At 35.7% G+C, this 16598-nt stretch overlaps 1 protein-coding gene across 2 annotated transcripts; it reads left to right on the top strand.

Annotated features, from left to right (window-relative positions):
• The first annotated feature begins 513 nt into the window (after nucleotides 1–513).
• Nucleotides 514–14445, top strand: LOC105858380 (killer cell lectin-like receptor 2). Of its 2 annotated transcripts, XM_012741486.3 has the most exons (8): nucleotides 514–649; nucleotides 1525–1615; nucleotides 3036–3150; nucleotides 4607–4696; nucleotides 5988–6212; nucleotides 7899–8041; nucleotides 9588–9694; nucleotides 12622–14445. In XM_012741486.3, exons 3-8 carry the CDS (start codon nucleotides 3036–3038, stop codon nucleotides 12785–12787), a joined length of 846 nt encoding a protein of 281 aa, XP_012596940.3. In that variant the 5' UTR covers nucleotides 514–649; nucleotides 1525–1615; the 3' UTR covers nucleotides 12788–14445.
• The last annotated feature ends 2153 nt before the right edge of the window (nucleotides 14446–16598 follow it).

Raw genomic sequence — 16598 nt, forward strand, 5'->3', positions numbered from 1 at the left:
AAAATTAACAATAAGGTTTCCTTAGGCAAGTCAATGAACCTCTTCACATTAGTTTCTTCATTTGTGAAATGCAGACAGTAATAAATACCTACCAGTGCTGGGAGGCTTCTATATGGTTTTATACCCAGGATGTGCTCCAATCAATGACAGTGTCTCTTTCTGCCTGCCACCTTTTCAACAACGGCCATCACTGCCCCTACACCCACTCCGTCTCCTCTCAGCAGAATTAACTTCCTTTATTATTTTGGCACTGGGCTAGAGGGCTAGGGACCATCATCCTCCGATTGGGATTGACAAAGCCAGTCCCCAGGATTAGGAGAAAGAAAAGAAAATGCCCAGCAGCAAGTATCAAGTATTCCTGAGGCGTCCAGACTGCACCCATGGAACTTTACGTACATTACTGAGTTAAATGAGTCTCTGGGAGGTATTTCAGCTGGCAGCCTGCAAATGACGACAAGTGGCAGACCTCAGTGGTGATTCAGAGGTTAAGGATTGTGTCAGGAGGCAGAAATGACGCCCAAACAACAGGAAGCATAACCTAGACCAGGTCTTGGTGGTCAGAACATGCAGTTGGAGGAAAAGCAGGAGGCCTGAGGAAACTGAAGAAAAGGGAGGCCTTCTGAAGAATGATGGTTTAGCATGGCTGCAGGTGGGTGTGGGAAGTTAAAGATAAGCAAGGGATTTGGTGAAATGGGTGGAGTTTGTCTCTGTGAAAGCAATTTCCCCTTCTGTTCTCTACCTCTCTCACCATCCCACCCTATATTCCTTTAAAAAAGTTTTCTAAAGAAAATATTCAAAAGTACAGGCCAAATATTTTTTACACTAGCATAAAATTGGGAAACAACCTAAATGTCCAACATTAGGGAATTGCCAAAATAAATTATGGTACACCCATGTGGCAATACCTCTATAAAATGAGGAAATTACTTATCATTCATTAGAAAGTAATGGATTAAAAGCACTGTATATGGAATGATACCAATTTCGATAGTAGACATAATGTACTGATTAAAAAAACCTAGAGGAATATATACACCACAATTTTTATGGTAGAAATATGGATGTTTTAAAATAATTTCTAAAATACATTTACCTGTAATGAACATAAATAGAAAAAAGAAATAATTCTTTTCCCAATAGTAAAATATAAGGGAACATTTCTAACAGATAGGCTATTATCTAAACTAAGAGCTAAAGAATTTAGCCATGACACTTCTTGTGTAGACATATATATATATTTATGCATAGACTTTTTAGTTATCCCTTCTTCGTAGCAGTTTCGCTTAAGCATGTTAGTTTTTTGTTAAAGATATTAGTCGATTTTGAATGTTATTTTGCAAAGAGTACTCAGTGGTTGGTGAGTTGAAATGGAGGAAGCTATAGCTCACGACCATCTTTCCGTTACTGGCAACATCAACTTGCATCATACAATTTCCTTTTATCACTTTGGTCAAGAGGAGGGGCAGAAAATTTTGAGTTGAAGTATGATTCAGAGGCATATCATTTCTGCTTTTCATTTTACAGCCCCCAAGGGACCCAGGGCTGGAAGGGCCAACGTCTCCCTCATCTTGGGGTCAGTGTTCTCCATCTGCATCACTCCGTGGCACCACGACAGGTAATCCTCTGCTTTTATTCTCTCAGACCTTTGTACCTGATTATGTTATTAGTCCTACTTATTCTAGAAATGAGGCCTTTGACTACAAATGATTTGGCATGAGTGGGATTGATAGGAAATCATTCTCTGTTGATTGAATTAGAGTTGCATTAACTCTGAAGGATGTGAAAATTGTAGTTCAGCATTCACAGAAAGTTATTTTCTCTTTCTCAATGTACTATGATTTTTGCTTTGTGTTATCCAAATAAGAAAGAGAGAGGGGGTTAATTAATTTTTATTTGGGTTTAATGATTTACATAATATCCATTTTGAAGGATTCTATAATAGAAAAGACTCTTTTTCTTAGGAAATTAGTGAAAATGTGAATAATTAAGTTTAGAAAATTTTGTACATTAAAAAAAATTTAGAAAAAATATAGTTATGTGTGTGATATTTTCCCCATATTTGTTGTGTCTTGGATATCATCTTTTCACACTGATTTATAGAAGAAGAAAGGTACATTTTAAATGTTTACTATTTAGTAATTTTTTCTATGTTGGCATCTATTAATAGACCGCATCCATTATGGACATTAACTAATGACCGCCTATTCACAAATTTTATTTTCACATAGGCTTTTTTGGCAACATCATACACTGGAATATTGTTTCTAAAATTCTGATACTCATGGAATCATTTGGGATTAAAAATACAGGTGACTGGCCTCTAACCTAAGAGATTTTTATTCAGTACATCTTGCACAGGGCACTGGAATCTGGAACGTTAACCAATCTGCAATATTAACCCTCAAATAATTCTTTTGCAGATGGTGTATGGGATGGACTTTTGGAAACACTCTAGTAGAATCACATATAATTGAAAACAATGCAAAAACTTTTAAATATTTATATGTATGTTGGACACGTGTAAGTCATTTTAAAGCCAAGATAATTATTTTTTTTAGAATGTAGGATTTTTGTTTTTTGAATTGCTAGCTTAAAAGTATTCCAATGATTTGAGGGAGTACCAATTTCACCTAACATTTGTATATGTATGTTGAACATTTTAAGCAAAATTGGCTGTGTGCATAGGACAATAATCTATTGGTAGATTTTAAAAACTCTTTCTGTATTTTCCAATAATCATGGTAACAATCACTAGTAGTGATCACTGTATAAATAACTTTAACATAAATGTTGAAAGATTTTCCATTTCTCATAAAAGTCAGGCTCAGTCATGCTGTAGGCGCTTAAAGGGGTTAATAAACACACACCCACAGACACACAGACACATACATGGACACACACACACACCCCTCTCTGCATGAAATCCTGGTATGTTCCTATTGACTGACATTTTAGTTTTTCTTTAGACAGAAATCATCCTGTTGTAAGGTTTTATGCATCCTGTTGCAAAATATATTTCTCTTCTTACTCTAAAGATGAGTGATCAGGGAGTGATTTATTCAACCGTGAGATTTCTGCAGTCTTCTTCAGAGTCAGAGAGTGGACAAAGTCCTGATGTTACTCTGAAGCCTGGGAAGACTGACGACAAAGGTATGTGTTTTAAGCATCTAATTCGCCTGTCTCTTACGGATCGACAAACGTTTGATGTTTGAAAGATGTTTCTGTCTGTACTTCTGGTTCTTAGCTGGTAATAAAATACTATAATGGGCAAGGATACTAGGACGGATGTCTTTTTAAAAGAATAAAAGACTGTGAGAATAGAAAAATTAATTAATTCTTTTAAATTTAAGAAGCTAGTAAAATGTTTTTATTCAGATCTGATCAAGAAGAATTTGTGAAGCCTTTAAATGTAAAGGACAGAATAGAGTCTGAAAAAAAACCACAAACAAACCCACAGCATTTCTTAGACAAATAAGAATCTTGGAGAATATTTAAGAAATGAAAAATATGTGTTAAAAGAATGTTTATATTCAGACCAAAGATGTTTTAGGTGTCTTAAATATTTAGCAACCCTTAATGGCAATGAAGCAGCAAAAATATTCAAATTAAAAGGGGTGTTCTAATTTTTCTACCCTCTTTCCCTTTTTTCAAATATTGTATCAGTTAAACTCTAAATTGAGAATAACCACTACTGCTTCAGTTTAGTGATAATCAGAGCTACAACTTTCAGATATTGAGGACCTCAAAAGCAAAAGGATAACTGTAGGATTGTCTAGAGAAAAATAGAACTTATGAAAAATATAGGCAAGTTGATTTCTAGAAACTCTTTTATGGATCACCCCAATCACATTTGCAGCTTCAGAATATCCACTATCAGATACCAATTTCTCAAGAATATTGACTGCTTTTACCTTCCTCTTCATGATGAGTTGTGACCACAGTAAGGAGCATGTGTATCAGTTTGGATTCTCCTGCATGTTCTGCATCTATTGCCATCAGTGCTTTTGTAAAGGATGTACTTTTGAAATCCTATAGAACCATTCCCGTATTAGCATATCTACAATGGGTGCGTGTGTCAGCCAGAAATCTGAAACTTCAAAACTAAGTTATAGGGGTTACAAATTTTATATTTATTTATTTATTTCTGAGACAAGTTCTTGCACTGTCACTCAGGCTAGAGTGCAGTGGCATTATCATAGCTCATGGCATCTTAAATTCCCGAGCTCAAGCAATCCTCCTACCTCACCCTCCTGAGTAGCTGGGACTACAGGTGCGCAACACCACGCCTGGCTAATTTTTCTATTTTTTGTGGAGATAGGGGTGGGAGAGTGTGGGGGCATGAGGGGTTGCTCTCTTGTTCAGGCTGGTCTTGAACTCCTGGCCTCAAGCAATCCTCCTACCTCTGCCTCCCAGAGTGCTAGGATTATAGGCCTGAGCCACCACACCTGGCACTATCGGCTACAAATTTAAATCAATTTGCATGCTATATTTCTGTAAAATTTTTAGAGATGATTGTCCCTTTGTTTCACATGATGTTCTAGGTCAAGGTTAGTAGTGAGCCATCGTCTTCCCTTGATGATTATTTTCTCCCCTTTTTTATTTCAAGAGTTTTCAGTGTCCTGGCGTCTCATTGCAGTGAGTCTTGGGATCCTCTGTTTACTTCTGTTGGTGATAGTCACAGTGTTGGTGACAAACAGTGAGTAATTGAAATACATATTTCTTGTCTGAGTAATAGCAGTAAACACTAACAGTAAACACTGTGCAGATATTAACCGTGCTCCCTCCATTGTTCCCTGTCTGTAATCAGGGAATGTCCCAGGTGGCTCTGGACTATGTAGGTGATTTTTTTCCTGGCCCTGCCACGTGTCATTTTCATTTTATTTAACCTTGACTCTGAAGCTGGGATGAGACCATTCTGTATAATACATGGTAATATTTCTTCTGATCGAGGATTTAGTAGTACATGTATTCTGCCAAATGAGTTTAGATTCATTGTGAATGTAAGATTAAGCATTCTTTGAGAAACAGGTGTTCAAAAGAAATTATGGCTTTCTATCAACTTTTTTCAAAGTATATAAGGAAGAATGGTTTAGTAAAAGAATGAATCTATATATGTATGTTAGATCTTGAATTCAAACTTTATCTTTTATTTGAATTCCTTTACATCTTTGAGAAAATCACTGATATGTTATACTCAGGTAAAATTACATATCTGGATCTTACTCTCTTTTCTCCTATGAAGACTCCTTCTGCTCCAGTAATAATTGTGCTATCTGTTCATGTTTCTAATAGTTCAGATACACACAAGATATGTTGTTAAATGTTGACCGATTTCACATTGGTACTTACTTGTAAATAATGTGCTATTAAAATGAACTAACATGAAAGATAAGGAGTTACCATCATAATTTTATTCAGATATCTTATTCTATTTATCCTACAATTAAGTTGCTAATAGTGAGAAATTTATGTTTCCATAGCTATGGTCAGTTCATTGAGGTGTACTTTGTAAATGTCAAATTACTAATCAAAGTAATGATATGAGTTGGTTGTCAAAGTGAGACTTTTTTCTCTTGTCTTAAATTTATATATATATATATATATATTTTGGAGACAGAGTCTCGCTTTGTTGCCCAGGCTATAGTGAGTGCCATGGCATCAGCCTAGCTCATAGCAACCTCAAACTCCTGGGCTCAAGAGATCCTTCTGCCTCAGCCTCCCGAGCAGCTGGGACTACAGGCATGCGCCACCATGCCCGGCTAATTTTTTCTGTATATATTAGTTGGCCAATTAATTTCTTTCTATTTATAGTAGAGACGGGTCTTGCTCTTGCTCAGGCTGGTTTCGAACTCCTGATCTCAAGCAATCCTCCCGCCTCGGCCTCCCAGAATGCTAGGATTACAGGCGTGAGCCACTGCACCCAGCCCATTAAATTTCTATATTTGTTATGAGTATGTTTTGTATTATGTTTATACGATTAATTTTAGTTTTTCAGTGCATTCAAGAAAGACATCAGCAGCAGGAAATTCTAGGACACCTTAGTCAAAAGGACAACTATTTAAAGGAGCAACTTTTGATAAATAAGACTTTAGAATATGACATTTTAAAAAATGAAAGCCTTCAGCAGAAAAAGAAACTGGATTCACTCTTTCTGAAAAACAACATATGTCATATAAAAAATGAGATCTTTTCAAAATCTTTGGAAAATACAGGTATGGAGGAAATCTTGAATGTAAGATTGCATGATTTTTCATTTCTTTCCTCTCTAGAAACTTTGAAGTTGAATAAACAGGTTTATGATATGTACTAGTGATCTATGGGGTCTACTGGACAACTTTTAATTTGTGCCTCTTGCATGTAATATAGTATTTGGGGTTGCTTATTTCAAATATGGGATTAGGACCCTGGGAGCCATGTTTGGATCAGTAGACTCCTATAGTTCCCATAACTCAATGGCAGCTCTTACATTCTTACTGCTCTGAAAAGGTGAAATAGCATGTCAGCTCTTCTGAAAATTCAGATCATTTTGGTCCTGTGGCAAATTAAAGATTCCTGCTCTTTGTTGGCATAGAATATGGAGGCTGGGCCATCAGTAAAAGTATATTTAGGCTAAAATGGGCAAAAGGGCTTTTAGTTGGATGCTTTTATAAAGAAAATTGTGTGTGTTTTCATTCTGCCTTGACTTCAGATATTTGGTCTATTTGTAACCAGTATATCTGCAGTATGTCTGAAAGATTTGCTATCGTGTTGATGTTTGCGTAACTCCACGTGATCATACCATTAAAAACACTCAAGAGATAAACATATTACATCTCATACAATGAACGTCCTTATCTTGCATAATGAAAGAATGAATTGACCTAGTTAATCAACAACTACTGAGTATTTGTTTAGGATTTAGAGTTCCCAAAGAGCTTTTGTGTATTTAATCTCATTTAAGTATGGTACTAAAAATTTACTGTCTCTATTATTACAGGGTGTATAATATTTTAAAATTTTGGTACATATTAAATACATGAAAGGAAAAGAAAAAATTCTAAAAAATAATGTTTCTATTACTTAGAAGGCATTCCAGAATTTTTTAAAATTTAATTTTATTATTTTTTAGGCAGCTATATTAAAGTATTATTGATATACAAAAACTGCACATATTTAATATATTCAATTGGATGAGTTTGAACATATGTGTACAACTGTGAAATCAACACCACAATCAAGGTTATAAACATAGCTATCACTTCCAAAATTTTCCTCATGTTTATTTATTTATTTATGGTGAGAACATTTAACATGAGATCTACCCTCTTAGCAAGTGTTAAGTGTACAATACAAAATCGTTAACTATTGGCACTATGCTGTACAGTAGATCTCTAGAACTTATTCATCTTGCGTAATTGAAACTTCATACCTAAGTTACAGCTCTTCATTTCTCCCTGCCCCCAGCCCCAGGCAACCACCATTCTATTCTCTGCTTCCATGAGTTTGACTATTTTCGATACCTTATCTAAGTGGAATCATAAAGTGTTTGTCCTTCTGTGATTGCCTTATTTCATGTAGCATAACGTCTTCAAGGTTTATCCGTGTTGTTGGACATAGCAGGATTTACTTCTTTTTAAAGGTGGAATAATATTCCATTGTATGTATATGCCACATTTTCTTTATATTTATCCACCCTTGGACATTTAGGTTGTTACCGGATCTTGGCTATTGTGAATAAAGCTGCATTAACCATGGGAATGCAGGTGTCTCCTGGTATTCTGGAATCTTGATGAGCCTCGTATTATCATTATTGACAGCTACTGAGATTTTATTTAGTCATGGAGCGCTGATAAATACATTGCTCTGGTTGACAGAATCCAGATGACAAGAAATGCAATGATTCACCTGATATGTTGTAGGCAAACATTATGAAGCCCACTGGACCTGTTGTGGATTAAGCTGTTATTATTTTGCCGTGGAAAATAAAAACTGGAAGGGATGCAAACAGACTTGCCGAAGTTACAAATCCTCCCTTTTGAAGATAGATGATGAAGATGAACTGGTACCGTGGACTCTTACATTCACTTTTATTCTCTTGGACTCTGTCTTTCACCCTTGAACCTAAGATATTGAGGACAGGCAGGAATCCAGAAAGAGAGACCTTTAGCTGTTGTTCGTGTTGTGCCTATTGTGTGAGCAAAAACTGTATAGTTAAGAGTCTCATAGGAGACCCCTGCCTGCTAATAGGGATATGATCCTGCTACTTACTAAGTACCTAATACATATTATCTATTTTGATGACCGTTATTATTAAGGATGCAGTTTGGGTCTTTGCAATCATCTCCCTTTCCAAGGAGTTTGCAATAGAGCCACTCACAGAGAAGTATGCCCTTCCTTCTTTGAAGTACTTAACCCTTTGGTAAATTGTGGCTTGGAACCAACAGTTATTTATCTCTATAAGGTGGCAACTAAGAATTGGGATGCAGAATAGTCTAGTAGTTACTATCAGGAACCCAGGAGCCAGGCTGCCTGGGGGCAAATCCAACTCTACTACTTATTAGTTGGGTGACTTTCAGTAAATTACTTACCCTCTCTGGGCCTATTTGCAAAATGGAGATAATAATGAGGAACTTAAAAGTGGTAAGTTTTACAAATTAGCCTCATAGTGATTTTCATTGCATCTGCAGGTAACATTTACTTGATTAACATTCTTATATATTATATCCAGGTGTATCTCCTTAAGACATAAAAAGAGAAAAATATAGTGACAACAATACTGAATTTTAAAAAGTTTACTACTGACAAAAATTATCCAGATACACAAAATGCGTTTTTTATAGAGACATGTTTGCAAAGATCAGCCTGAAACCTCTGTTTATCATTTAGGAAAACAATACAGCATTTGTATGTAAATCTAATAAATGTTTAAAATCACAACAAAAAGAATTCTTGATATCGTCATGAAATAATTGTTTATGTTCAAATCAGTAAAATGTAGTTACATTTAAACTTACAGTTTAAAATATATTCAGTCATGTAATCAAACATTATGTAATATGTCACTTTGATATATCACATTTTAGATATAGTTAAATACTTCCAAATACTGCCTCCTTTCTCTTCACCCCCTTCCAACTACTGAATTCTAGCAAGAGGCTGAAGCTTTTAATGCTGCCCTCACACAAACACTTTTTATTTTAATAAATTTGTTTTGAAGATTTCATCTTTAACTTATGATTGGGTGATGATCAATTTTCTACATCCTAAATATTTTGGGGGAGCCTGATGTTGAATAGTTTCAGAAAGCATCATAAATTATTTAACAAGTCTTCTATTGCTAGATATTTAGATTTTTTAAATTTTCCCTATTTTAAATAATCTATGAAAGCAGCAGCCATTTTTAACATAAATAAATAATGTATTAGGGGGACATTGCTTTGGAAAATGAAAACACAGGGATTGAGGGGAGAGAGGTTAGTTCTCTAGCAAGGAGGAATGAAGGATGCTGCTGATAGTAGCAGAGACAGCTGGCCCTTCAGCCTGTCCTTCTCTGCACTCCTCTACCGGATGGGAGTTGAATCACATGATGTGTTTTGTTTCCTTCATAGACCTTCGTTCAACTCCAGATTTATAAAAATAATTACTGGATCGGATTATCATATGATGAGAGGGAAAGTAAATGGAAATGGGTTGATAGTGGCTCGTCTCCCGGAATGTAAGTTTCTAGAGAGTACTCAAACCCTGACATTGGTGGGGGGTTGAAAGGATTGTGTCTAAAAAGAATTTTTTTCTAATTTCACACAGCTTTACTCATTTTCAAGTAGCAGTCATTGGTAAGAATAAAAGGGATGAGTAAGGAAGTGTTTTAGGAAGTGTAGTTAAAAAAGGAAGAGAAGTGTCATACACAGTAACAGTGAAAGAGTATGATGCTAAACAAATGCCCAGAGGCACACAAAATGCAACAAAATCATAAAATAAGATGATATAAAATGATTGGACCATCTTGACTTAGCTATAAGGATCTCTCCCACAACCACAAATCAGTGTACTGAGCATTGCCAAAATTCATTTGAAATCCCTTTATATAATTAGTTTCTACATCTCTATATTTATTTATATGTTATTTATAAATATATATATATATATATATATACACACACATATTCACTGTTGTTCTATTTTGAAGTACGGTATTATGTAAACTCTCAGGTTTACCTTTAGTTCTAATCTGCTGTTAAATGGTTCATTGATTTGTAAAAAAAACTCAACTATTTTATTTCTAGGAATTCTGTTTTGTGTTTTCCAATATTCTTGCTAGTTACTCATATTTTTAAGCTGTATTTTATTTCTTGAAAGATATTAAACACACTTATTTTACACATGATATCTGATAATTCTTTTTTTTGTTTTTTGAGGGGGAGTCTTGTTCTGTTACCCAGTTAGAGCGCAGTGGCGTCAACATAGCTCACAGCAACCTCAAACTCCTGGGCTCAAGTGATCCTCCTGCCTCAGCCTCCTGAATAGTTGGCACTGCAGGTGTGCATCACCAAGCCCCAGCTCATTTTTTTTCCTTTTTGTGTAGAGACCGAGTCTCACTCCTGCTCAGGCTGGTCTTCTAGACTCCTGAGCTCAAGTGATTCTCCCGCCTCGGCCCCCCAGAGTGCTAGAATTACTGTGCCGGGCCCTGATAATTCTAACATTTGAAGTTTTGTGGGTCTAATCTATTATTTCTGCTGGTTTTTGTTCATCATCCCATTTTCTTTGTAGTATTTAGTGATTTATTTTTCTTTTTGAGCTGCTTTTGACACTATTTGAGGCCTGAGATGAAGTTGGTACCTTCCTTAAGAAAGAATTTGCTTTTGTTGGATGGCTTGAGGCACTGTGAGTCTGGGTCACTTTTGATTACAAATTTAAGCCTTGCAAGTATCATTAGTTCTGGGCTGCAAATCTACAAACAATGTCATGCAGGAAATTACCTTGATGTGATTTGTATCCCCCAAGCACACTCCCAGGAAACCTAACCCAGAGGTCACACAATAGAAAAGCTAATAAGCCAAATTAAGCTGCTCAAGTCACACAGTTAATTAAATCGCTTTAAAAACCCATAGCACAATGCAAAGGGACAGCAATAGGTTAGATTGTTGCACGTAGGATAAGGTACGAGAGGGTGAAAGGAACACCTAAACCCTGGGCGCTGCAATCTCCATATTGTCTGACTCTCTTTGCTGCAAAACCCTCACTTGATGATGTGGTCGTGGTTTCTAGGGGCAAACTTGAGGTTTGAGTAAGAGAGCCCAACAGCCAGAAGGTTTTTGTGGCCAGCACACACATTTTCTCGACCAGGGAGGTGCAGAAGCATGTAAGTGTGGCCACAGCTGCAACTTTCCTAGTAACCTGATAAGAAGATATGTATTTAATTTGTGTTTCTTGGGCAGAGGCCAGAATGGGTAGTGAACTGAAGACCTCATGAATGCTGAGTGTGTATGTCCCTCATGTATATTTTGTGTATATTGAGTGTCGACTTGGTCCTTCCTTCCTTTTTTGTCTGTGTTCAGCACACACATGCTCTACTTACTGTATCTCTACCTGTCTCATAGGTTACTAATTTACCTATCCATTGCTACCACACTTTGTGTTCTACCTATGCCTTGCGAGCTATTGTACTTGGTTTCATTTATCCTCATTTGTTTCTTTTTTCCTATGCCAGATTTGACTATTCTTAAGTAATATAGCACATGCAAATTACATGTGGGATGCTTTGTGATGTTGAGTTCTCAGGTGGGATTATTCTTTTTGTCTTCTGCTTAAATCCAAGGTTCAAGACAGTTCTAGGTGGTTTACATTGAAGATATATCCTCTTTGGGGTCTCTGCCCTATGCAGCTTGTGGAGATTCTGGATCTCCATGTCAGTGGGATTCATCTCAGCCTATTATATCCATCACGGGAAAAAATGGCTTCAGTGCTTTCCTTACTCTCGTGGGTCCCCACATTTACTTAATCTTCAGCCTGAGTATGAATCTGCTTATCACTTTATGAATTTATTTTATATGGTTTAAATTTTTTTCATTCAGCATTTTTAATTGTGTTCAGTAGAAAGTTGGTTATGGCACCTAATCCACCATTTTGCTGAAATAGATGTCCTGCTTTAGATATTTCTCAATGGATTGTCATGTGTTAACTATGAGGAAAAGAGACAATAAAACGAAAACAGGAAACAGCCTCATTTCTGAGTTTATTCTAATTCTACTTTTTTCTCCTGGAAGTATATTACATGAGATGTGGTTATCTGTGTCACTCAGGAATTCAGTTCTTCTTTTTTCATCTCTCACTTTTATTGAAATAAAATGAACCAAAGAAAGCAGGTTTGGAATATCACAGTCCCATTTGCAATGCTGTAAGGTAATTTTACCTTCTGACCAAAAATTGTCAGTGTGGAATAAAATGGGAGATTTTGGGTGTGATTAAGAGGCCACGATTGTATTTAAAGGACTAAGAGCAAAAGAAAATCTTTCAGTGATGAAGCTATGGTTAACACTTCCATATTCCAGATATTTAGCCAATATAATTTTTAAAAAATCATGATTTATGTAATTGCAAGCTTCCAAATTAAACAATTGGCCATGTATGTTTTCTGTTTTACAGTAATGTTGGAATAATGAATTCGTCTTCTGGGAGAGGAAAATGTGCATTTTTATCCTCAACAAGAGTAGCAGCTATTGATTGCATTCAAACTTACAACTGTATCTGTGAAAAGAGAATTGGCTGTAGTATTTTCTCTGCTTCAGCGTGCACTGAGAAGAAAAGGTGAAAATGGAATGTTGTCTTTTTTTGTTTACTTCTTCTAATAATTTCTGATTACTTTCAAACAAATGTTTTTACCTGCAGGACTTAGTCCATTGTTGAAACAGATAAATATGAGCTGGAAGAGAAAGGAAGTGTTCTTTTGGGCTATCTCTTAGAGATCAGATATCATCTTCCATCCTGGGAAGAGGGGAAGATTTTGTTCTTGGAGAGCAGTTGCCCCTTTTCTTAATGGTCCTGAGGAATTATTTATTCTTTCTATTTTCCTGAATCACCTACAGAACCAATTAGACAACTCATAAATAGCCTGGGTCTTTTCCTTATCAATAGGATAAATTGCCTCAATATCTTCTGGCTTTGATAGCACAATTAGAACTAGGATATAGGTTTTCTTTCTTCTTATTTAGAAGCTTACCTCATTTTTGTGTGTGTGTGGGGCAGAGTCTCACTCTGTTGCCAGGGCTAGAGTTGCCGTGGTGTCATCATAGCTCACAGCAACCTCAAACTCCTGGGCTCAAGCGATCCTCCTGCCTCAGCCTCCCGAGTAGCTGGCACTACAGGCATTCATCACTATGCATAGCTAATTTTTCTATTTTTTGTAGAGATAGGGGGAGGGTCTCACTTTTGCTCAGGCTGGCCTCAAACTCCTGACTTCAAGTGATCCTCTTGCCTAGCCTCCTAGAGTGCTAGAATTAGAGGCGTGAGCCACCATGCCAGGCCTAGAGGCTTACTTCATCTTTTTAAAATAATTATTTTTCTATAAAATATAATTTAAAACTTACTGGAAGTTGCGAGCATAGTATAAGGAACTCTCATATAATCTTTACCTTTAGTTACCAGTGTTTATATTTTGCTCTATCAGCTTTATAGTTTTTCTTTCTCTTTCAATCCTTGCTGATCCATATGATAATAAATTGAGGACTTCAAGTCCCTTTGTCTGATTATTTCCCAAGAACAAGGGCTTTTTCTTATATAACCATACTGCAGTTATCAAAATCAGGAAATTTAGTATTGATTCATACAGTACTATGATCTAATCTATAATTCATGTTCACATTTTGTCAATTGTCCTAATAATGCCCTTTATAAGTATTCTTTTTCCATGTTCAGGATCATGCAATAGATTTAATTGTATCTCTTTAGTTTCTCTTAATCTGGAACAGTTTTTGAGGCTTTCTTTTTCTCTCTTAAACATGACATCTTAAAAATTAACTTTTATTGAGTTATATGTTGTATACAATAAAATATACATACTTTAAGTCATGAGAAATATGGTTTTAACAGACACATACACCTCCTACACACTATAAAATGCATATATAGAACATTTACATCACTTCCAAGAAGTTCCTTCTGCCCCTCACCATCAAGTTGGCACCAGGAAACCAGAGACATGCTTTCTACCACTATAAATTAGTTTTGCCCATTCTAGAATTTCATGCATAATGTACTGTTTTATATTTGGCTTCTTTTTGCTCAGCATATTTTTGAAATTAATCCATTTCTTTGTGTGTGTGTGTATCAGTATTTTATTTTTTTTTTGTTACTAGATGTATTGTATTATACAAATATACTGCAATTTGTTCATTCTCACCTATGGACATTTGATGTGTTTCCAATTTTTAGTTATTATGAATAAAGTTGCCATGAACATTTGTGTGCACATCTCTGTGTGGATATATATTTTCATTTCTTTTTAGTAAATACCTAGAAACCTGCTTGCTGGGTCCCATGGTGCATGTTTTCTCCCATCTAAGTACTAACCAGGCCCAACCCTGCTTAGCTTCTGAGATCAGACGAGATCGGGTGTGTTCAGGATGGTATGGCCATAGACCATGTTTTCTTTTATAAGAAAATTGTAAATTGTTTTCCAATGTGGTTGCATCATTTTACTTTCCCAGTAGAAGCATATGAGAGTTCCAGTTGCTCCTCATCATTGTCAACACTTGATATTGTCAGTCTATATGTTAGCTGTTATGGTAGATGTGTAGTGGTATCTCATTGTGATTTTATTTTTTAATTAATTCATTCATTGTTATTATTTTTGATACAGAGTCACACTCCACTGCCCTTAGTAGAGTGCACTGGTGTCAGCCTAACTCATAGCACCCTCAAGCTCCTGGGCTCAAGCGATCTTCCTGCTTCAGCTTCCCAAGTAGCTGGGACTACAGGCGTACACCATGATGCCCAGCTTGTTTTTTTATTTTTATTAGAGACGGGGTCTCACTCTTGCTCAGGCTGGTCTTGAACTCCTGAGCTCGAGCAATCCTCCCTCCTTGGCCTCCCAGGGTGCTAGGATTACAGGCGTGCCCAGCCATCTCATTGTGATTGTAATTTGCATTTTCCTGAAGATTTGAATCCACACATGTGGAACCCATGGAGACAGAGGGCTGACTGTATTTACAATTGTTATATTACCTTGCTGAATTGATCCTTTTATCATTATACAGTGATCATCTTTGTCTCTTTTTATAATTTTTGACTTAAAGTCTATTTTATCTGATATAAGTATAGCTACTCCTGTTCCCTTTTGGTTTAAATTTGCATGGAATATCATTTTCCTTCCTGGTGAAGTGATTCTGTTATGGGCAACATATAGTTGGGTCTTGTGGTTTTTTGTTTTTTTTTTTAATCCATCAGCCACTCTTAATCCATTCACATTCAAGGTTATTATTAATAGGTGAGGACTTACTCCTGCCCTTCTGTTATTGTTTTCTGGTTGTTTTGTAGATCTTTTGGTCTTTTCTTCCTCTCTTACTGTTTATTTTGTGATTTTGTGGTTTTCTGTGTTGCTAAGCTTTGATTTCTTTCTCTTTCTCCTTTGTGTATCTGCTGTAATTTCTTTCTTTATTGTTACCATGGGACTAACATGGGGTCCTGTAGTTGTGACAGATTATTTTTAGCTGATAATGACTTAGCTTTGGTCACATAAAAATACCCTAATCTTTTCTCCTCTCCCCTCACAATTTACATTTTTGTTGCCTTAATTTTCATCTTTATATAGTGTATATTCCTTGACCACTAATTGTAGCTGTTGTCATTTTTGACCATTTTGATTTTCAATCTTCATACTAGGGATTTGATCAATTTCCATAGCACAATTACAGTACTAGAGTATTCTGAGAATTTTCCTTTACTAGTGAGTTTTATACTTTCATGTATTTTCATGATAGTAATCTTTTTATAAAAAATGTTTGCTTATATGTATTTTCAAAATTTTCTATAGTTAACCTGTAATAAGAAGATATGATAATAATTTAAACCGATTAATTTAGCAACAGGAATAAAAGTGTTTTATGCAGCTAAGGAGCACTAAAGACAATTGAAGCACTAAAGACAGTCAGAAAACATATTGATATATATGTTAAAGAATGCTTTAGTATTCTATTTATTGTTTTCTAGGATGGATATTAACTCTTTTAAAATAATTTCAATTATTAATAGTGATTTTCTAACTAACCTTTATACATGTTTGTATCAACTACATATTAAATCTGATTATTAAGGGATTCTTTTTCTTTTAGTTCAGGTCAAAGTCATATAACATTAAATCAACCATTTTAAAGCAAACAATTCAGTGGTATTTAGTACATTTACAGTCTTGTACAACTATCACTTCTTTCTAGTTCTAAATCATTTTCATGACTCCCAAAGGAGACCCCATATCAATTAAGCAGGCACTTACCATTTTTCCATCATCTCAGCCCCTGGAAACCATTAATACACTTTTTATCTCTATAGATCTACCTGGACATTTCATACAAATGGAATCACACAAATGTGAGCCCCTGCATCTTGCCTCTCCCATCCAATACAAT

This window comes from Microcebus murinus, chromosome 10 (assembly GCF_040939455.1).
Source record: "Microcebus murinus isolate Inina chromosome 10, M.murinus_Inina_mat1.0, whole genome shotgun sequence".
Taxonomy (NCBI): domain Eukaryota; kingdom Metazoa; phylum Chordata; class Mammalia; order Primates; family Cheirogaleidae; genus Microcebus; species Microcebus murinus.